This window comes from Macrobrachium nipponense, chromosome 47, assembly GCF_015104395.2.
Source record: "Macrobrachium nipponense isolate FS-2020 chromosome 47, ASM1510439v2, whole genome shotgun sequence".
NCBI lineage: Eukaryota > Metazoa > Arthropoda > Malacostraca > Decapoda > Palaemonidae > Macrobrachium > Macrobrachium nipponense.
This window is the reverse complement of record NC_087222.1, coordinates 25,474,391-25,497,701: the sequence shown is the minus strand read 5'-3', so window position 1 is coordinate 25,497,701 and position 23,311 is coordinate 25,474,391. Positions and strand designations below refer to the sequence as shown.

Sequence of the window (23,311 nt, the reverse complement as noted above, 5' to 3'; positions counted from 1 at the left end):
AAACAGATGACATTTGACCCAAGTAATACCTAACAGGGGTGTTATAAAAAAATTCACACTACAAATTTAGCAAAATAAAAGTGCACGTGACTATCTTTTAAAAGATAATGAATGCTAATGCGTTTCTGCCACACTCCTTAAAATCTTAATATACTAGCATAGAATAAAAACAAGAATAACAGCTCTTTGTGAAAGATACTATAGCTGGTTCACTTAAGGTAGATTCTTGGATGAGCCCTGTGCTTACGAGGCGTTTGTTTGGAGGCCGCTGATTGGCTGGTACTGGGAGGTAGGCAGCTCCCAGCCAATCAGCGGCCGCCAAACCAAAGTCTCGTAGGCACAGGGCTCACCTAAGAATCTACCTTAAGTGAACCAGCTATACAATCTTTTTGATATGACCACCTCATGAAAAGTTAGAACCTTACTTTCGTTTACTCAAGAATTGCAGAAAAGAACCTACAGTATTTCTTTGTACACTACTGCATGATATGATAAATAGAAAAAGTATGGTAAGTAATTACATAAAGTGCAAAAATAAAATGACTATATTAGAGTCTTGCAAAAGCAGACAACTCATTGGCACTTAACCTGACCTAATTAACTCACATACTACAAAAGGTTTGAGAAAAAATAAAAACTTCAAATTCTGTACATTTGCAGCATGAATTATAAAGTGACTGGTATTACTGTACACAATTGTCACCGAATACCCTCTAAGAAGTCTTGAAGTAAAGGAAGTATCGTTGACAACCTGTCACATAGATATACAAAGCTATAACGGCTAGAAATAGTCTGAAGATATGCAAAGTCGTACACTAATGTAAAAATATATGCTAACGGTATCTATGAAAAAAGTTTCTTGTTCCAGTCACCTCAAAATGAGTGTAAAACTGTAGAAGAAAAAGCTTCGCATTTATGGAAAAAACCTTAGTACGTGTAATCACAAAAACACATCCCTTTTCATTCATGTCGTCAACAAATGAACAGGATATACTACAAGCAATACTGTACAGGTAAGAAGGAATATACTCTAATTAGGCATTTACACTTAAGGGATGTTTCCCCACTCATTCCAAGCCGCCACAAACATCCACCCGGAGGTTCTTCATGTTGCAATGAAAATTAAATCAGCCATTTTAGATGCAATGCTCAATATAGTCACACGTCAACATATCTTTGCCACTAGCTGCAACAACTATGGAAAAGTTCAATTAGCCAGCGGACCACTGGCAACACACTGAATGATCGTTTCTAATTTCTGCAACACTGACTATGAAGAATATAGACCATTTTTATGAGCACACGAGTCAGTTTTATGAATGACAAGGGTCAACATTTGACTAGAGGAAATTTTGAAGGCAAATCACTTTCAATGATACTGTAACTAAACATACACTGCTTCAAGAGTACTGCATTCAGAAAGTAAAATTTGACAAAGCAGACACCTCAAAAGATTTCCTATTTGTGAATTTCCAAAGCAGTACGGCTACCTGTTAATATTCACATTTTTAGTACTATTTGGATGAAATTCTGTACCAAATAATGACAATGGAGAACAGCAATGACAATCAGATAGTACAACATTGTTGAAGGTTCAAAACATCTGTGACAAAGAAAAACAGATTCTACTCACCAGCAACCCTGCTAGGCATGTCATTCCACCTCCCAGTTCTAATACTGATTTTCCAGAGAAAAGCTGGAGATTATTAAGGCAGTAATAAGTCAGGATTTCTTCTGAAGGCCATATACCTATGGTGAGAAAGCATTCATTACCATTATCGAGAATGTTACAGAACAGCTTCAGGAAACATCAATTTCGGAATGATATCCCGTGGCATAAATTATACACCTTATCGTTCCACTTGTGCTTAATGCAAGGAAAGGCAGTCTAAAAGAGTTCTCCAGTGAAGAAAAGAATCACGAGTCATTCTCACAACTGGGCCTTTCTCCTGCCACTATGAAGGAGCGACCTTGCCAACTGTCATTATGTGATACGCAAACATGGCGAGGACACCGCTGCGCAAACCAAATGCATCAACTGGGAGAGGAAGGGTACCCTTAATAAAATAATGATGGGTGTATTTACAGGATAAAAATGACTTCTTCAAAGTACTGTTAAGGGACCTGAATAGATCAACAAATAAAGCAGTCTATGGAGGATGAGGCTGAAGACTTGCATGATTGATGCTTTGCTGGTCAGCTGATCATATATAGTACTGCTCTTTTACAAGAGAACAAATACCTGAGGATACTCTGTGATACATTCTGCTACAAACTTTGTTTATTACAGCATGGAAATTCATAACGTCTACTCATCATTACCATTTCTAAGTTAGAAAGAAATGGCACCCTTCTTTTGTTTTGTACACAATTCCTAACTTATCATGTCATCCAGGTCTTCATCAATATCCTTCTAACTAGGTTTTTTTGGCTGTCCAACCATACTTCGTCCATCTATACTTTACTTCACATCTAACTCGCTGTGTCTGCCTAGCTGCGTGTTTGAGCCACATCTTGATCCTCTACATCTCAGTCTCGACCACTAGACACAATCTTACAATGTCAAAAAAATGACAAATTTCTAACCCATTTGTATATTTTTCATAACTAACAAACCTGAGGTCTTAACGTTTAGATAAGTCTTCTAGTACCAGCTAGACACAATCTTACAATGTCAAAAAAATGACAAATTTCTAACCCATTTGTATATTTTTCATAACTAACAAACCTGAGGTCTTAACGTTTAGATAAGTCTTCTAGTACCAGCTGGAAACTAGCAAAGTTACCAAGATTGTATATACAAGGAGCTCTTGGCACCTGTGCTTGATCACGAGTTAAGTGCGACCACCCATATCCCTCTCGAAATTTGGTTCTAACAGGATTGGAAAACTGTTGTAAGATATCCTGACTATCAAATTGTCCGCAAACTCTATCTATGCAGCAAACTTTGTATGGAATGATAAATACTTGACCCCAAACAAGTACCAGCATTCATCTTGCATTACACAGGAGCAGGTCTTTCAAAAGCTCTACTATTAAGTTATCAAATTATCCTTCTGATCTTTGGACGAGTGACGACTTACAAGAATATCTACCAGACGGGGAGCTGCTCAGTTGAGAGAATGACTCGTGTACTTTTCCTCCTGAAACGCTTATTGTTAGTGCAGTCTGTCTGTCCCAGTGGCAGAAGTATGACAGGAATTATTCTGTAGCTTATCTATGCTATGATGCCCATTCTAGAGTCAATTTAAACCAGATACTTGTATCTTTTTTTAGTGGTATGTTCAGAAAAAGCTAAAACCAAGATAAAAGGTCTAAATAGGGACTTGAAAGTTTCCAAAAGTGACGTATGAAAGCAACGTAAATGACTCTGGTTGGGTCCTGGAGTCAATGAGTCAACATGGGATCCTAAGGATTAACCCAAGGTCGTTTAACTGTCTCTATAAGTCTTTAGATCGACTCAAACGACTTGTTTTTATAAGAAGAGAGAAAACTGAAGCAAGAAAACATTGAAGAAGTTGTCACGCTGTAACGGATAAGAATAAAGGGAACAACTATGAAGTAAATGAAAGGATACATGCAGATGGGGCCAAATAAAAAAAAAACCTTTAGTACCAATTACAGCGCCCTGCAAAAAGCATACTGGTAAAACAGTAAACCTGTACAGGAAGCACTTGTAATAAAACCACCCTTCAGAGCATTAAGCATAAATTTCCGAGCAAGAACTTTGTACGTGGTATATGCACAGCTATATCTAGAAAACACTTAAACTGGTTAAACAATCAATACAAAATAACCATGCACAGAGAGGGAGTTTTGTCTCCACAATTAATAACAAGTTCTGTGCACCTGAACACATTTCACATCATCCAGTGCCAACGTGTATTCCACAAGACACATACGGGTATTGTACAAACAAGACACGACAAACTCCTCTTCATTCTACGTGACGCTCCTTCAGGTCCAAACGTTCAAGAGATTGTCTCTGAACTCACTGACAATCTATTGACAATCTATACACGTCAATGGATGGAACGAAGGAACTCATAAGAACAATGTATGTTCAATTATGAATACCCGTACAAAGCACTTACCAAAAAGGGACAGTTCAGCATACAAACTCTACATTTTCAAGTGACGTAACTTATCGGGTCCAATCAATTTATCAAGCACATGTAAAAGCATTTCACTGGTAGAAAAACAGAAGGTAAACAGCTATCACGTACCAGCTGGTCAACACTTGAAACATGTCTAACTCCCCGTACTCTAGGAGTGGAAAGGTCAAGATAATGAGATACTGGGTTTCACAAATAACTGGGTTTAACTCTGCATAACTCTGCATGAATCTACAAGTATCTAATCTCTAGCAAATAAGTAGCATATGAGAAGGTATAATATTAAGTCGCAATAAGGTACTTCCACAGCGTGGCATAAGATAGTTCTCAACTAAAGGCATAAGGTTCCTACAACACTGCAATATCATTAATGTAATGTAACATTAACCTTTAATCTTACTAATAACTCGAATGCAAATTACAACAATATCATGTTTCATATACACAAAACACTGTCTCTTACACAGACCACTCACTGATTAACACAGAACCAGAGAGGGAGTGAGATTTTGTAGACTCATAATTGAGCATTCTACCTGATAAACTACAAAGCTCCGGAGACTATACTGGATGTTCTTCAGAGCCACTCACTGGCCACCAGCTTCACAGTTGTGCTTTGTATTTCTTAAACTTTATCCTGCTTGAATTTTCACTAATTATTCAAGAACTTATCTTCTGGAAGAGTTCTAAGAGTGTAAAGTGTGATTTACTGTCTTGCCCAAGTGCAGTAGTACAAGTAAGTATTCAGCGAACCCTACTATTCGTAAGGGATGCATTCCTATTGGCAGTATTTTTCACTGAGAAATATTCACTAAATAATGTATTTTCATATCGATTTCATGACTACAGGCAGTCCCCGGGTTACGACGGGGGTTCTGTTCTTGAGACGCGTTGTAACCCGAAAATCGTCGTAAGCCAGAACATCATCAAAATTCCTAGAAAACCTTACTTTTAATGCTTTGGGTGCATTGAAAACTATGTAAACTGCATTCTTATTGCATTTTTCATCACAAAAACCTTCAAATATTGATTATTTTGCATTTCTGGTGTCATATTTCTTGTGCCAGATCAGCATTGGAGGCGTCGTAACCCTGGAAATAATTTCTGAGGAATATAATTGAAAAGCGCCTTAACTTCGGAACGTCGTAAGCCGAACCCGTCGTAACCCAGGGACTGCCTGTAAATGCACTTTTTGTGACGAGACTATGAAAACATTCAGTTACAAGCATTTTTAGAGGGTTTTTCTCGAGTTTGAACGATCAAAATAGGCAGTTCTTCTAAGCATTTCTGAGGGGCTTCAAGTCTTCTCCTCCAAGGAGTCTGGAATGCATCCCCAGTGAATACAAGGGGTACCCTTCAAAGATCCACAGTACCTTAGAAGATACTACTCTCTTCTTAGGCAGTAAAATGCTGATGTACTTAGGGAAATAGAAAATTCCTCATCACTTAAAGACTACCAAAAGAATCAAAATTAGGTTACAAACAGGAGTTCAAAATTCAGAAAGATGTACCATGAAAAGTGCGTTTGTGAGTTGGTGATGTGGATGGAGTCCTTAAGGTAAATTAGAATAGACAGTTTTGTGGATATCTGTTAGGGGAGACACTTACATTGTTTTAAATACAGTAGTAGAGGGTACAGTCCCTGGTTACTGGTTTTGATACACACCTAAAGGTGGGTACACACGTCAGAGCCGAACCTTGTATGCGTAACTGAGTTACGCATATACGGTTACAAGGTGTCAAAATGTAGAGGACGAACTGTAACCACGTTAAGCACGTAACTTCATTTCAATCCACTGCGATCACCAGTCTGTCTCTGTCCGGGTTGTTTACCGACGATGGCCACCATGCAAGTAGCAGCTGATGGCCACCATGCAAGTAGCAGCTGCCGCGTACATTTATACACATTATTTAACGAAGATAAAGCGAAATAAAAGAAGATGGTGGCAATCAAGGTTATATACTAGAAGGGTAGAATACAGTGGTCGGGAATTACTCGCTGACTTGAGATTCCAAGAAGTCTTTTCTTCGTAATAGCTAATAAATTGAAGGACCTCTTCGTCACTTCAATCAGCCATGGTAGACATATACGTACTGACTGACCAAAACAAGGGACTCTACTATGGACTGTCTTGTTCATAGTCGGTGTTAACAAGTTCAGCAACCTCTGTTGTTACGCGTGTAATACAGGTCCCGTCCACACATGGCGTAACGTTCAAAGAGACCTCCCTTTGATGCGGGGCCCAAAAACCGACAATTGGCGGGACGGAGGGCGAACCGAGCCTCGAACCTCGCGGGTTCGGGGTTCGGGTTCGAGGAACCGTCCACACTTGCGTTTTTGTTACAAGAATCGGTTACAATACAAGGTTCGGTTCGCACGTGTGTACCCACCTTTACAGAGGCCTCATTAACCGGTTATCGGAGCCATAAGCACTGAAAATAGCAGATTTTCAGTTATCAGCAATTGTCACATATCAAGCCGTCGGAGCGTTACCCCCGACAATAAAACATAGCCTAGGGTGTCTGTGGTCAAGAGGAAAGAAGAGGGGGATAGAGATACCAGTCATCCATTTATCTACTTTGCGACTACCACTTTTGAACAACGGCCAAGATGTTTCTCATTCACTGGCACTCGGGCAATTATACAATGTACTGGGTCGTCAAGATTCCACGAAAATGTCTGAAGGCCTGTGGGCGACATCCCTCGCATGGAAGTTCCTTCTCAGAATGTGGGTCAGTAGTACTTTGTTCCTCTCGCAAGATGACTGTTTTACTGCTCGATTACCCGACAAAGCCAGAGGGAAATGGTGTTTTTGGACACCCCATTCTGCGTGCAAGAGCTAATGAACAAGCATTAACACAGGCTATTAACACAGCACGAACTACCCTTGTACAATGGATGTGGATGCTATGGAGGTTTTTGCAAAAGCTATTCCTCCTTCATTGCAGTTTAAAGACTTGAAGTGGGACCATTACTAGCAGACCTCTCTTAGAAAAGAAGACTAGGCTGCTTTTTGCATTGACTTTTAAATCGAAATACTAAATGCATGGCGCCACACTCAACTTCATCACTGAGTAACTCACTACATTACAGGCAGTCCCTGGTTATCGGTGGGTGTCCCATTCCCGGGGGTGTGCCGATAAGCAAAATCCGCCATTGACCGAAAATTGGCAATTTACGGTGCCATAATGGTGCGCTGATATGCGCTAGACAACCTCCATAAAACCGGATTGCCGATAACTGGGGACTGCCTGTGTACAAGGTTACAAATTTGTGGGTTGGTTGGTAGTATTAGTATATACACAGATAGTTTTCGGTGAAAAACCTTGGCCTGTATTCTTATTAAGTGTAAAATCAGTCATCCATGATTGTGCATAACCAGAACTTCATCATTCTTGATGAAAATCACTATTGGTACTTTAAATTCTCAAAAAAAAAAAAAAAAAAAATTTACTTACAAATGCACTACTTCGACATACCTGTTTGATTTTCATAACAACTCTGCTTCTCCAACAAACACAAAGTTTACATCATCATTACCACTGGGTTGACATATCAAAGTCAATAGTGTAATGCAAGGGTTTGACAGGAATCAATGCCAAACTCAGCATTGGCACTGCATTTGCAAAAGAATATTACACCTAACATAAGCTATTTTATAATTATCAATCACCTAGGCATTAAAAATTCACCTGATTAGCACAACATGACAGAGGAGCTGAACAATTTTGACGCAAGGATGCTGTACTTGAAAGGAGAATGCAGTAAAGTCCGAGCAATGCCGTAGTACATCATGCAACAAAACAAATACGTCAAGGTACGTCAATTCAAAACATTCAAAACATCATACAGTTATGCTATGCAAGCCCCAGCATTTTTCTACAGCACCAAGATGCAGCAGCAATGCCTTTTTGTTACTGTAAACAGATTTACCAAAAGCAAGCAAAACAAACAATATGCTTGGCAAAGCACACTTAACAAGCCGAGTGAGGTCGCTTACCAATGCAGTATTTTGTCACAATGTTTTTTACAAGTTACTCCAAAACAAAAGAAAATGAGACATTACACGCAATAGTAAGACTGCCTCGTGAGTTTCAAGGGGAAAATCCAACGATTTTCCTTTTTCCTGGTGACACGACTTGACGGAAAGGTTGAGAGACGTGGAATATTTGAAATTTGACTTGCAAATGAAGCACATCTGTGCTAATTGACCTGTATTACCAAAAGAAATCTGAAATATGTGAAGAATGATCTGTGAATTTACACCACCATACTAGGAAAAAATTACAAATGGAGTGACGTAAAGTACTCTTTATATGATCCATCTACAGAAACAAGGCTTTAAAACTGTCGAAGCTCTTACTATTGCGCCAGTAATTCCAACCAAAAGTGTCACAATACTCAGAAGAGAATGAGATAAGAGACTGAAAACAACGCTCTCGCTAACGTTCCTAGTTCCTCCGAGAGAAGAAGAACAAGTGCAGAGGGATTCCTAATAACCTTTCGTGGTAATAGGATAGATTAGGGCGACTCGTCTTTTGCTATATGAAAAGATAAAAAAAAAAAAGCACACACACAGTTCATGTGACAAAGGTGTTTGACAAACATGCTTCCAGTCCTTCCTCCAAAGTCTCGAAACATGGCATATCAGAGAGGTGTCTCGTCAAACAAAACTAGGAAGGTACCTTTAATCAAATGCTAAGACAGTATGTCTGTCCACATTATTTCAAAAGGCCAAAATGTCACTCAGGGAAAACTCTCATGGTGTGGTCCCTGTCTGAAGTACTACACTGTAACTAATATATAACATCTCCCCTCTTGACATTGTATTTCTGTTCAAGTTTTGTTCAAATACCTAATTACTATTCTCTTCCCCAGCTATCTAATCTTCCGCTCATAATAAAATTATCATCTCGTGTTATTATAGACACAAAATGCTGAGCTACCTTCTGTTTTTACATATACTATCCTTATCACCTCTTATATTTCACTTCCTTGGGATACTAACTCATTCTCATACCTCCAGCAACTTACAGGTAAGATATCCACTGTTTAGCCTACAGCCACTGTTTTGGGTGCTGCAATTCTACACCTATCTCTGATCACTTTACATACGCTGTAAGTGTCGATAAACTTTATCCGCTTCATTGTTCTCAAGAACATTTACCTAGCAGAAAAGCCAAAGCCCCTTTGTACAGATTATATCACCCTAATTACTCGCTAATTTCAAGACACCTTTATGCCACTGTGTATCTATTTCTGACTTGTATCGCTGCCCACTTTCCTACAGAATACTGACTCATCTGAAGCAAAATCCGCTGCTTTATACATTTCCATGACCTTTGCACTTGCAAAACTTTACCCAATGTGTATCTTGTATGATTAATCCTCCTTTCAGACCTGTCATCCTTAAATGCCACTTTCCTATTAGTTTTAGCCTTTCCCTTGCCGATTCTTGCTTCATTCAAAAATTTCCCAGCTTTAGAACCTTCTGAAGACCATTTAATTTATCCCTTATAGTTCCTAAGATTTGTATTTAATCCCCAGCAAACAGTAGGTAAATATTTGTAAAAGGTTGCTCGCTTGAAGAACCAAACTCATTCATTCTACAGATAATTTAAGTCTGGGTAGGGTACAAGTAATAGTAAACTTTAGTATCTATCGGATTGTATAGTTACAGTGCTGCAATACGATCATCAAACTATAAAGACACTCATGGTCCTAAGATCTGTATTTACCTTATACTTTCTAAGATCTATATTTAACCCACAGCAAACACTCATTAAATATTTGTAAATGGCTTCTCGCTTGAAAAACCAAACTCCTTCATTCTACAGATAATTTAAGTCTGGGTAGGGTACAAGTAATAGTAAACTTTAGTATCTATCGGAGTGCATAGTTACAGTGCTGCAATACGATCAAACTATAAAGACACTCGTGGCCCAACCACCTCCCTTCTGTAATATTTCTGGCTAAAGTTATTCTATCAACTTCTCTGCAACTTGCATCTCTAAATAATCCTATTGAGAGTCTTTTTACTTTAACCTAATTTCCTAGTATACTACTCCTCCAGCTTCTAACTGTTGGATTCTCCATCGTTCGTACCTCCTGCACACTGAAATTTCAGGGGTTCCACGTGCTTTGTCACATTTCTACGTGTTAGTCCTTTCTAACGAACGATAGGCGTTCCACACAGTACCTTCCACTTGATTCTGTACAATACCGTTCAGCAGGTATATGTCTGTACCTATATATAATTTGTATCCTTCCATAACTTTACCCTACTGCTTGTAACACCAGCACTATTGTGGCAGTTGTGCTATCTGTAAAATGCTACTGTGAACAATAAAGAAACGTCATTACAAAAGAACAGAATTAACTTACAAATGTTGCCTGTATTGTTGAAACCCGTCAGCTCACTGGGGCTGAAGTCTCGACGTAATAGCCTAAGAGACATGCACAATATGTTAGCATGCTCAAAAGAAGTCGTCCCCCAGGGAGGCATTACCGGCCGACCATCAGATACTCTTAAATTGAGAGACCGTTCGAGGGAATGATCGATCGCGAGGCTTTCGAGAATCTTAAGGCGGGATGCTGCTTGGTAATATTGAGGAATACAAGAATGCTGTAGTAGTCATTTCAACTTAGTTCTTATAGTTCATACTCTACTCCAGAAGTGCCATTACCTACGCAACCACAAGACATTATACTGGAAATACATGATTTACTAATATACAACTTTTTATTACATATTTTGTAAGGGCATTCAGTGAAATTTTAAGAAAGCAAGATTTCATGCTCAGTCTAAGATCGTTTGATTTTGCAGAAAATGTAACAGGGGCAAGAACTTGAGCGCACATCAAATCCAATGCATTTTATTTACGTTATGCTACATCGGCGCTGGAAAAGCGTCGTAAGATCGAATCTGCCGTAAGTTAGTGACACACTGTAACATGAATATATGTATTTTGTAAATGCAGGTCTTAAGTGCACAGTGTTTCTTAATTTAAAATTTTGACACTACAATTCTGTAACTTTGAATAATATGTAATGGATGTGATGAGATTTTATGTTCTTACTCCTGTTAGTCTTCTTAAAGATTTCCCTATATCCGACATCAAAAAATCAATATAAATCAGTACACAAGAAGAAATTGCGAGACCTATGAGGTAAAAATAAATCTACCATGCACAAAGCATTGGATGACCAGATAACGGTTAAAGAAATTACATAATGAGGTAGTGAAACTATGTATGAAAAAAAGGGAAAATACTGCTCGTTTTACATTTTCAATCATTTTGCTACTGTACAGCCTTTATACTCAGCTAGGGGGATAATCTGCATGCCAAATCACTACATACAATCGTTGAAATGTAATTTACAAACTGCATGACAGCAAGAGGTCTATTTCACTTTACCAAAACCTCAATCTTATCTCAGTCTGGCAACCTTAAGTCTGTGCCAATCAAAATGGTTGAGAGGAACTCGTAGTAAAAGTACGTAATGTACTATGCTTATCTGTACGAAAATTATGAACATTCGGAAACTCAGCCCCTGGCCTTCATTCTTTTTTCCATCCATATTCATTGAAGTAAAAAACACTATGAAGTTGATATATTTGGTACACAAAGCTAATATGAGATTCATGACTCTTGTTTGAATGATTTCTTGCTCAATTTCTGTTGATGAGTCAAAAATCTTTCTTAAAAGTTCAAAAACTGTAAGACACCACCAAGGTCTGTATGTAGTGTCCAAAATTTAATTTGCCGACTGAAAGTTTGTAAACCAAATGCTAAGGAGTATCAAGAAGCCTAAAATGATCATCAAAAACTGAAAAAATCGTGTCCACCGTGTGTGAAAAACAGGTACAAAATGAACTCTAAAATTGCAGGAAACAAATAGCGAAAAGACTGCCTGCATAGCTCGTTCTCTCGGTTTAAGTCGGATGATGGTATAGCCACAGATTGTAGCCTATTCAAGGATAATGCTCCAGCAATGAAGAACACAACCATCAATGAATCAAGATGCAAGATATATGAAGAAATGAAGTGGCTTCTTTCCCTTCAGGCTTGCAAACCTCAACAAGAAATTTCCTAATGAAAAACACACAACTCGAAAGAAGTATGAATAGCATTTGGAAGACACCGTCGTACCAATCTGTTTACGATTGCAAGCAATTTGCCCAGGTAGATACAAACAGAGCGTTGGTGATGATGAACATCGAGCTAAAACCGGAGGATCTCATCTCGTTGTTTGAAGCCGACAAGACGCCACTGATGAACAAAGAGTTAATTGGGGCTTCACAAACAGTAGTGCCACGAAGAAAAAAGAGCAGCAGATACCAGAGGCTAAACCAAGAAGCTTCACCATCGACAAGATGCAGCAGGCCTTTGCGAAAGCTGACAAAAAACCTCGTGCTTCCCAACACAGAATGGTTTGCTGGGGCAGTGCATGACTCGACTGTTTGTCATAGGTTGACTCTGGATGAAAAGAAGAGCCCAGGGGACTCTTGACTGGTTCTTGCAGCATACAAATCCTAATGAAAAGGAAACTCAACCTTCAATGTCATCAAAGTAGGAGTGTGTGTGTCATTTCCCAAGAGGCTAATTCAACTCAGATAATTTTTTAAAACTTTTTGTCATGAGTCACAGAACAAATTAAGTAATGACGTACAGTGAGGTGTTGCTGCATATGATTAACGGTGTACAAAACGATACTGAACAAAATATCTAACAAAGTGAAGACATTTTGAACAACTGACTGAAATGCGCAAATTTTGAGGTGAAATATTCCAGCCACTGAACTAGACTTTCTTGTTGAGACGGAATAATGTAGTATCAATTTTTTTTTATTCCAGTTTCTGGTTATTGCATATATTTAGAATAGTAACATATGGCTATTTTCACTTCCTTTTATATCAATTATATAGCAAATCTCAGAAGGGAACACTAATAGTGAGAGTAAAATGTATACGTACTTTAGTTTTGGGTTGACGCCCCCATTTTGTAATGACAAATCATAAATCCTTTTCAAAGAACAATAAATAAGTTATTTTCCACAACTTCAAAACTCTACAAGCCCCTGTACCAATATTTTCAAAGCATACACTGCACTTTATAATCCTTATAACACACGAAAGATCTGAAATAACTGGGAGAATATATAAACAAACACAACTGACATTTAAGCAGAAGTAAGGAGGGCCCACAATGACAAACATTCAGACACTAAAATAAAACTAGAGAACACTGGACTACCTATCCACGACTGCAGTTTGAAACCTTGCTTCCAAATGTTAAAATAGTCAGGAAACCACATTACGTGAAACTTACATATCCGTTAAACTATGACAGAAAACAATTAAATCCACACTTTTAAACTTTTCGCTGGCATAAAATTTTTATATAAAATTCCGTACACATATCTTTCTTAATAGCAGTATATGCTTTCACGCTAATCATCAAAGCCATATCAATGGGACTACATATATCACTTCTTTTCCGTTACTTTAATACCACAACAGTGTATTCTGCGAGATACTTCTTTCTCTGCAAGAGTATCTGACCGTCACACCGTAATCCCACAGAAAAAAAAAATACTGTTCCGAGCCCTTCACAGAAGCTTTTGTAATCTATACAACACTTAAGAATCTCAATTTAGTCAGAGTTAACCATGGATCAGTCACATACCAAAAACTAGTCAAATTACAGAATCACGGACAGATTTATATAAAGCAGAGTAATACCTCTGAATCGATAGCAGACAGTAAATTACACGGACAAGTTCTTTGGAATTTCATTTCTAAAAACATGAACCGAAATACTGAGACTGAAAACTGATATTTCAGGAACATTTTTAAAAGGAGCTTTTTAACATATAACGTTTAATAAAGCATTTACGTATGAAAATGATGAGGAGATGAGGGAAGTCATTCTTAAACCTAAATATGTATAGTACATTTAAAAAAGAAGCTGCAATTGAAGGGAGTCATATTGCATGAAATATGGTCACTCACTGACATACAGTTGCAATATCTTTGGTGGTTCCTATGAGTGAATTTTTCTTGTACCGATTAACATTCCATTTATGATCCAGCTGGGAAGAAGGATCCCATTGAAGAGACAATTCAAAGCTAACCTGGTGGCTTACTCTCAAAAGTACATAGCTAAATATGACTTTCAAAAGCTTAGCGCAGCTACTAAAATAAACATAAATATCCAACCATATGAGAGGCAGACACTTGGTACATATATCAAACTCTGGTATACATACTCTATCATGATAGTCCACCTCTACCTTGTGAACTTTCTTGTACTTCCCAAGAAATTAAGGACCCACCAAACCTTCCTAGGTCTTCTCCTCTAGCTCTTGAAATATACACTCTTTTCACCAAGCAATCATGCTCCAGTGTTTCCAAGTGACTGACATTCTCAAAATGCTGTTCTATCCTTTCACCTGACCTCAACATTTTATCACATACATGTTTACAATTCTATCCCTGTCAAATCTCATACTCAGCAAATAAACAGCAAATAGTGCATCTTGATAGGTTTAATCCTTTTCTTTAATTTGCGTTCAGCATTCACACTTCACTTTCTCAGCGTACAACCTCGATACATATACGAAGAAGACGAAAAATGCTCTTATTTCAGATACACTCTTCAACATGTCCTCCAGCCACTCTTGATTCTCAGCTGATCCTTTTGCCCAGTTTAAAACATCAGAAAACATGCATCTATCAAGAACTAGACAAGTTGAGACAATTACCTCATACAAAAGCCTAACTCCTGCACCTTGGATAGTTTGAATCTAGATCATTATACAAAGCTAATCCTCATCCAATGGCCACAAGACTTCAAACTGAATTCAGTTACCCTGGAAAGGAGCAAACTAATATTTCTTGTAAAATGAACAATTAAATGAGAAAAACTTAAGGAAAAAAAAACTAAATAAAATTATTAACTCATAAAAATCTACCTTTTCAGAAATTATTTTCTACATCCATCATTTATGATGAGCCCGTACTCAGGGTCTCCAAATGCCATAGAAATTTCCATCCATAGTGATAGCTCCTTACAGTTATTTGCCTCGCTTTTCATCCCGTTGAGACTGTTAGCCAAGAGAAATTGGTCTAACTGGCTGGTGGAAATTTGTAAGTAATTTATATGAGAAAATGAGAAGATTACATTGCAATTCAGTTTTCATCTCTAAAGCTGTGTGCAAAGTAGCATTTTACTTTGATAATCATGAATGCAACTGAAAATTTAAATACACTGCAATGAAGCAATGATCCTTCCTGCAAAACTCAGTAGCACCACTTAATCTGAAAAGCTAAATGATAACCTTCATTGACATTGGTACACAAAATACAAAGCTATCTGAGCAATGAACAAAGCTCACTTGAGAAAATTACTAAACTTTGAAACAAACTGGAAAAGGGGAAATCAACTTGACTGACATATGTCAAACTGCCGTCTCAAATAAGCGAGAAATATAAGATATACACGTAATCATTTCTTGCGAACATCGAGAAAAACGGATAAAAATCCTGTGCCTTATGAAGATGTGTATAAACCTTGGCAAAGAATCATATCTCTTTCATCAAGCTAATAGTATAGGCATAGGAAAGAATATAATTGACTTAAGCAGCGAGTACGGTGTGAAATCAATACAGATTTGGGGAATTGTGTCAAGCTGCCTACAGTGCTGCAGACACACAAAAAGTGAGGCAATTAACTGTGGGGGGGACCTAGGCATCTATCAGCCCATTGGCAAGTTACCCATAAATTCTTTTCGTCTGCTGAACTACAGATGGAAATGCCTGGGACACCTCAAGGCCACGGACCGTGGTGAAACATATTAGAAGATCTACATGCATATACAGCAAGAGAAAAGTTCAGGTTAAAAAGCTAGAGCAACTTAAATGACAAAATCAAGAAATGTAACTCATCGTCGTCTTGAAATGCAAATAACCAAAGGTAAAATAGAAAGGAACTGATAACTGGAGAAATATGAGCAGCAGAAAGGTGGAAAATGAAAAGCAAGAGAACAGCACAAAAAGGGTAAATAAAAAAAAAGAAGGATTCCCAGTATGAAGGCAAAGATCACAGAAAACAGAGCCTACAATAAAAAAAATAAAAAATAATAATATGTAAGCCAATTTGTAGCAGGCACCTGAAAGCAATGCGACACCTACACAAAACATGGAACTGAAAGGAAATTCAAAAGAGACTAACGCTAATTGCCTTTCTTTACAATTTCTAAGTATCACAGCAAATCACCGATGACAGGCATTCTACTGCCTGAATCAAGACTAGAAAGTTATCTGAGCATGATTTCCAACAGAATCCTTATTCCCAGACACTGAATGCAATTAGGTATTTGCGATATTTTAATAGCCAGTACTTTTGCACAAACAAGTGTTACGTACATAAAATGGGAGTACGTATATACCTATGACAATGAGCACTTTAATTGTGTTTAACACAATAACATTACTCAATGTGATATGGAAACTGTAAAACGAAACTTGACGGAAACCTTGAACAGTAAAAATGAATCACAAAGCAGAAATTATGACGCTTCGAGATTGTGCAAAATGATTATTTTCGTGAACGAGGATAATGCGGTGACGGCCGATGCGAAAGGAAGCTCGTGCAGGGCTCGGCACAGAGAGACTTACTTAACGAGACCATTCAAGACCCTAATGATTCATTCACTAGAATTTGAAACTCGGACATAATGATAATATAAACTTAGAGAAAAATGAAGCTGTTCTATACAGGGGGTTAATGGCAGATCAAGAAACTATGGAGTTAAAAGTAATTCGTCAATATCCAATACAAGTGTGCATTGCGACTAAATAGTATGAGTAAGCAGGCATCGTCATCCAATGGCATAAACAAACACATTGCTCCTTAGGTCCAAGACCTAACAAGCCATTACCGCTTAAAACAAAGAAATAAATAAACTGAAAACATACAAATCAAATATCTGATAAATCAGGCAGTAAGAACAATCTACTGTCGTGAACTTACGCCATTCACGGATGTGACAGGAGCGTATTTCTAGAAGGAACTCTGCCTACTTGAAGTCTCTTGAGGGAAATTTTAAAGTACGTACTGGACACACGACTCTTGCTTACAAAGATGTATCAATTGTGCTACTAGATATTAGGGGTTACAGAATATAAAAATACGTAGGAGTGAAATCGTGAAAAAATGTGACTGATAACAGAACTGAATAAACTCTTATCACTTCCCAACAAACTTGACAAGAAGAAGCATAAGCACAGGCTGTGTTTACTATGAATGACTAAGCTCATTCAAGCAAAAATAACACAGTATTCATAAACAAGGAACCAAATCAAACTATTGTAACAGCTATCTAAAAAAAATCTATAGTAACAGTGAAAAAACTGACATGAAAAACTACGATACAAAATGTACATAACTCAGAAATCATTAAACTACCATTTCCAATCTGTGAGATTTTTGTTGGTGTAGAACAATAATCCTTTAAACGTAAACCACCAAAGAGTCAGGCAAGGTGGAACATTCAAACACTACATGATGCTTTATTATCCATAAGCTTCAATTTATATATCAGAAACTAAATACCCAGTAAAGATATGGAAGAGCTAGGTACCAAAATACGTTGTGAAAGTGCCTGTCTTCAAATGTACAATGTCAAGATATCCCATGTCGAATAAAGCAAGTCCTTTTCGAAAGTCAGTCAGAGCTATCGTAATAGGTTAAGAGTGTCGCTGCCCATGATAGTTTTAACAGTTTATACTATAATATAGTCAACTAAGCATATTTTTGAAGCTAATGAAGGTCAGAACTGGCAAAATTCTTATCTGGGATCTGTTACCCTTTATGAGATCACCATTTTATAAAATGTTCCCTAAATAATCACCAAATAGACCCTGACTGGAATTTAAACCAAGCTATCAATTTCTCCATCACAGAAAAAGGGAGAGAAATGCTTAATCTGATAATAATACACGGCCATCAACAGAGGTTGCTGACTTCCCACACTCATAAACATCACATTTTGTGCTGTTAAGGCTCTAATTTCTGTTTCAAAACTAGAAGTCATATATACATCACAATGCTGTGATAATCTACCTAGCATCATCTGATGAACTACATAACTGCTAAGGAACTGGCAAGGCATCCTCATAACTATCCCTAACATACATATTTAATTCAAAATAAAGGGCCTTTCATTTAGTTGCCCAAACATACTCTGACTTTTATAATATTCATACACTTTTTTTGAACAAGAAAGCATGAACGACTACATCGAAGGGCCTGTGCTCTCATGGCTGGCTTATAACTAATGCAAAGAATAAGGAATGAGCGCTTAATGTGCACCACATTAACTAGACTTTTATCAAAACTGATAGGTCAATCACTCATGACATTGTCGTCTGTAAAATTTAAGCCAGCAACCTAACCAAAAAATTTCAGAAATGATAAAACAAATTATGACAAACAAACTATCTTATACTCCAAGGAGTAACAAAGGAAAATCTCTTGAAGACATTATAGAGGAGTACTTAAAACAAACTCAAAATGCATGGAGCCCTAATCTCGATTATAATAAATGTAAAATTTTACAAATCACCGATCTTACAAATACAAATGTAACACTAATATCTTTAGCAACTTCTGATTACTATTGCAAAAAATAGTTATACATATTTGATGTTGCCATTTTTTCTAAATTACAGATATTGGCTACAATTTGTAAACTGAACTTCTGGGATGTCTTGTAAGCAATAACAGGTTTATCCAGTTCTGAACAATGTATATCCTACTGTTTAAACCCAACGTAAAAAAAAAAAAAAAAATTACTGCAACAATCATCTACAGTTTAAAAAATTTTAAAAGTTCAGCAAGATAATCATTACCATGAAAAGTTGAGTAACCCACTACCATAACTACGTCTTACCTTACGGTGACTTTCAGCTCGGAGTTGACGCATTTGACGGAAAAAAAATCTTGGCCCAAAGGTTCAAATGTCAAGAGCCCAAAGGACTGAAACTTCCGCGTGGAGGCACTGTCAGGCGAGGCATCTCTTGAATTTGATCTCTGAAGGGCCTACAAAAGAAAAGATAAATTATAAATTACTTATCTGGTTTCCAATGTCAAGTAGTCTACATCACAATGTCCTACTTTGATAGAATTGCAGTCTTCAATGAAAATGACACAAATTGAATCATTCAAAGTACAAAATGTTAGTTAGATAAGTGATATTTGCACCTTTAGCCTTATCTGGCTGTAAGAATCCAACATCCTCGCCTAGAGTTGAGCTTGGATACCACTTGGCATGAGCCAACCCTAGGGGGTAAGCTTTTGATTTTTCCCGTTTTAAGGCTAACTTAATCAGATCTTTTCTGAATAGTGACTCCAAGGGTTCTAACATGGTACGTATCCCTCTCTGTGGCATGTTTAGTAGAAGCCTGTTGGGGATGACCATATAAAACATACACAAAAGACTGTAAATACCACAAAAACAATGACCCCTGAACTTTGCTGCCTAATCTTGTCAGGCTCCTACACAAGTCTAGGCCAGAATGGCCCAGGATATGGGAGTTGCATGCGGAGCTGATGTCGACAGAAGTCGTGTGGTCTGGCCTGGACTACCCATTAACTGTAGAATGCAATTCAGAGTGAACATGCACTTACCAGATAAATGGAACTACCTACTACCTTGAACTGACCTAACATCAGACACTGTGCCCTTTCGTACCTAGCTGAATGGGAGGGGGGGTGGCTTCACACGTCCAAGAACCCCATCATTAGTCGTGACCCCTACATCTACACACTACCTAGATCTACCCACGCCTTTATCTGACCTAACCTAAGATGCCATGCCCTTACCAGGCTGGAGCATGGGGAGGGGAGGGGGATTCAGCCGCCAAGGACCCCATAGAAAGTGAGTTGTGACCAATAATTCTGCATGCGAGGTACCTGGAATACTACCTACATTATACCTGACTTAATCGAGAATGCTAGGATGCTAAGCCCTTACCTGGCTGGGGTATGGGGTATAGCTAGTAGGGGAGGGGGTAGTGTGGGATTCACCCTCCAGAGGCCCCCGAAAGTAAGCTGAACCCTTCTTTGGAAAACTACCTGGAAAATACGACCTACGGACCTAATTCAGGATGTTAGGATGACGTGCCCTTACCTGGCTGGGGTAGGGGTATCGAGGGTAAGGGGGGGTTATCAGGTCCCCGGTATCCCGCAAAAGTAAATCGCAACCCTTCCGTCTGCCCCCTAGGGAAGAATTCTCGTCCCTTTTAGCCTTAATATATAAAAAATAAAGCGAAAATAACAGAAGGTTATAGCTACATTAAGGAGTTAAACTAAAGGAAGGAGCCTTAAGAGTATCCTTAAGGATAAAGTACCTAGGTAAGTATCCTTCTCGCATTTATAATCCTACCTCAGCCAGTATCTTCCACCGCCGCCGAGCAACCGTGCTTTTATTGCTGATTCCTTTCATGTTTTATGGCGCCTCATCAAATATATATTAAAAAATACCGGCAAATCAAGTCGGCCAAGTTACGAATTCAGGTCTTGAAGGCTCTTAGTATAAGTTGTGCTGTCCGACCAATGGACGGTCGGCGGGGGACGGAAATGTAAACAAAACGACGGCTAACGAAGCGATGCGCCGGGGGTACGGGATCACAGTACAAGGCAATTATTCGTTATGCTGCGTTTGTTAGACGTTTAAAGACACATTTTAAATTATATTTGAATGTATTTATGATAAAATTCTTATAATTATTACATTTACATCTAATATTAACTGCGTTTCTGGGACTGGCAGAGCGACGATACGCCAAGAGTACGGGATCACATTACAGCGCAATTCTCCGTCTGCTGCGTTTGTTGGGCATTTCAAACACCTTATAAATTAAATTTAAATATATTTATAATCAAATTCTTATAATTATTAGAGTTCCGTCTAATATTAGCGGTGTTTTAGCGGCTGACGGCGCGACGATGCGTCGGGGGTACGGGATCACATTGCAACGCAAAATATCGTCTGCTGCATTGACTAGATTTTTTCAAAATGACCTTATCAACATTTCACCTTCATAAAAGTTATATGAAAATTCTTGCAATTACTAGAATTCCGTCTCATATTGACTGCGTTTTCGGACAACCAAGTACAATCAACACGACGTAGTAGAGAAGTTATATGGTGCCAAGAACACTGTACTGGCGAAAAAAAGAAAAAAAATGGGGCACGGAATTTTAGCTAAGGGGATGAATAGGGTTCGACCGGCTCCTTTTTGCAGATGTATTTCGGGTGTAATTGGATAGCCTAGCGTATTTCCATTTTCGTAAACATGAACAAAGATAATTTGCTTCATTTAACGGGTGAAGAAAATACGGCCCAAAACCGAACGCTGAACAAAGAAAAGCATAAAATAATTCTACCACAATGTACCCTCCTACCCTCGCGAGAATGTAGTACCATGAATAGCCAGTTTTTCTGCTCCTCTTTTGTTTCTTTCGATAACTTTAAATTACGCCTCTAGAAATGTTTCAATTCACCCACCGAGGCCTCCCCCCTTTTTTAAATGGAATTCGTGTCGATGTATCTGATCGGAATGACAGCGTTTTTGGCAATAGAACACGGTCATAAACACTCCTTTACACACGCTGATAGCATGGCTGGTATGGCCATAATGACCGAGGGGGAGGGGAGCCTCTCTCTCTCTCTCTCTCTCTCTCTCTCTCTCTCACTACTTTGCTTTTTATGGGGGAGGGGGGTGTTAAGATAGGGAAATTGAGCCTAAAAATGCCTAAAAATGTCTGAAAAAGATTTTTCACTTAGAATAAAAGACGTAAAAAATAATATTCTGCAAGTTAAACCATATACAGAACAATGATTTCTAGTGCAAATATAGAGTAAGCTGGAGGTTGGATCACGCCATGTCTATATACGGTTACAGTACGCGTTTCTTCTACTGAATATACACCTTAGGCCTATATGTTCTTAAGTTTCTCGTATAAAATAAACTATTTCCAACTAAAGTTTTTTTATCGAATGTCTGTAAAAAGTCTAATTGTCAATCTTCATTAAAGTCTAAATATTATTCTTTGTAGACTGTAGACTCAATACTTCGTTCATTGTAGACTCAAGACTTGATATTTTTGATATTTTAACCTGTTTAGACTTAAGACTTCATCCATTGTCGACTCAAGATTTGATAATTTTTAATATTTTATCCTGTTTAGGCTTCAGACTTCATTCATTGTAGACTCAAGACTTGATATTTTTTAATATTTTATCCTGTTTAGACTTTAGACTTCATTTATTGTAGACTCAAGACTTGGTATTTTTGATATTTTATCTTGTAGACGCAAGACAACAGGTTCATCTAGGCTAACTCTAGTCCACGAACCTGTTGCTGATACTATATATAAGACTCTCTCTGTTATACACACAGGAAGAATAGGATATATATATATATAGTATATATATATATATATATATATATATATATATATATATATATAACACACACACACACACACACACACACACACACACATATAATATATATATTATAATATATTAGTACATAATATATATAATATTATATATAACATATATAAATATATATAATATATAGACAGAATGTTTCTGGCATTACAGGCTTAACAGTACGATATAGGCCCACGCTGTCGTAGTATATAGGCCTATATGTTGTAAATATTTGTTTATAGGCCTACTTTTCGAGTTATTCTCTCTTTTTCTGTTACAAATCATGAATATTTCCCCTCTTTTGATAATTAACGTAAGAATAACCTCTCTCTCTCTCTCTCTCTCTCTCTCTCTCGTCATCCTCATCTCTCTCATCGTCTCCTCTCCTTCTCTCTCTCTTCTCTCAAGGGAGAGAGAGAGAGAGAGAGAGAGAGAATCGTGTGGCTAGCGCACACTTATACTATACCAGATGTTCTATTTCCAGAGAGCATCAGGTGCTTTTGGCAAAGGTTTCCTTGTCTGTGATCTTAGCTCTTTTTATATATATCCTCTCTTTCTTCTTCTCCTTCTACTTCTTCTTCTTCTCTTTCTTCTTTTTCGTCTTCTTCTTCTTCTTCTTCTTCTCAGGCAATGGGGGACTTGTGTAATTAAGGACTAAAATATACGAAAAAGAATTAAACTTAAA

At 37.8% G+C, this 23,311-nt stretch overlaps 1 protein-coding gene across 1 annotated transcript in view; it reads right to left on the bottom strand.

Annotated features, from left to right (window-relative positions):
- The window catches only part of LOC135204782 (calmodulin-lysine N-methyltransferase-like), a 36,119-nt gene extending 15,107 nt beyond the window's left edge, over positions 1-21,012 (bottom strand). The window contains exons 1-4 of the mRNA XM_064234960.1: positions 20,569-21,012; positions 19,075-19,223; positions 10,501-10,562; positions 1,634-1,749 (exon numbers count right to left, since the gene is read on the bottom strand). Coding sequence (XP_064091030.1) covers positions 1,634-1,749; positions 10,501-10,562; positions 19,075-19,223; positions 20,569-20,628 — 387 coding nt within the window. The 5' untranslated portion in view covers positions 20,629-21,012. The remainder of the gene's footprint in view (positions 1-1,633; positions 1,750-10,500; positions 10,563-19,074; positions 19,224-20,568) is intronic.
- Positions 21,013-23,311: the final 2,299 nt, after the last annotated feature.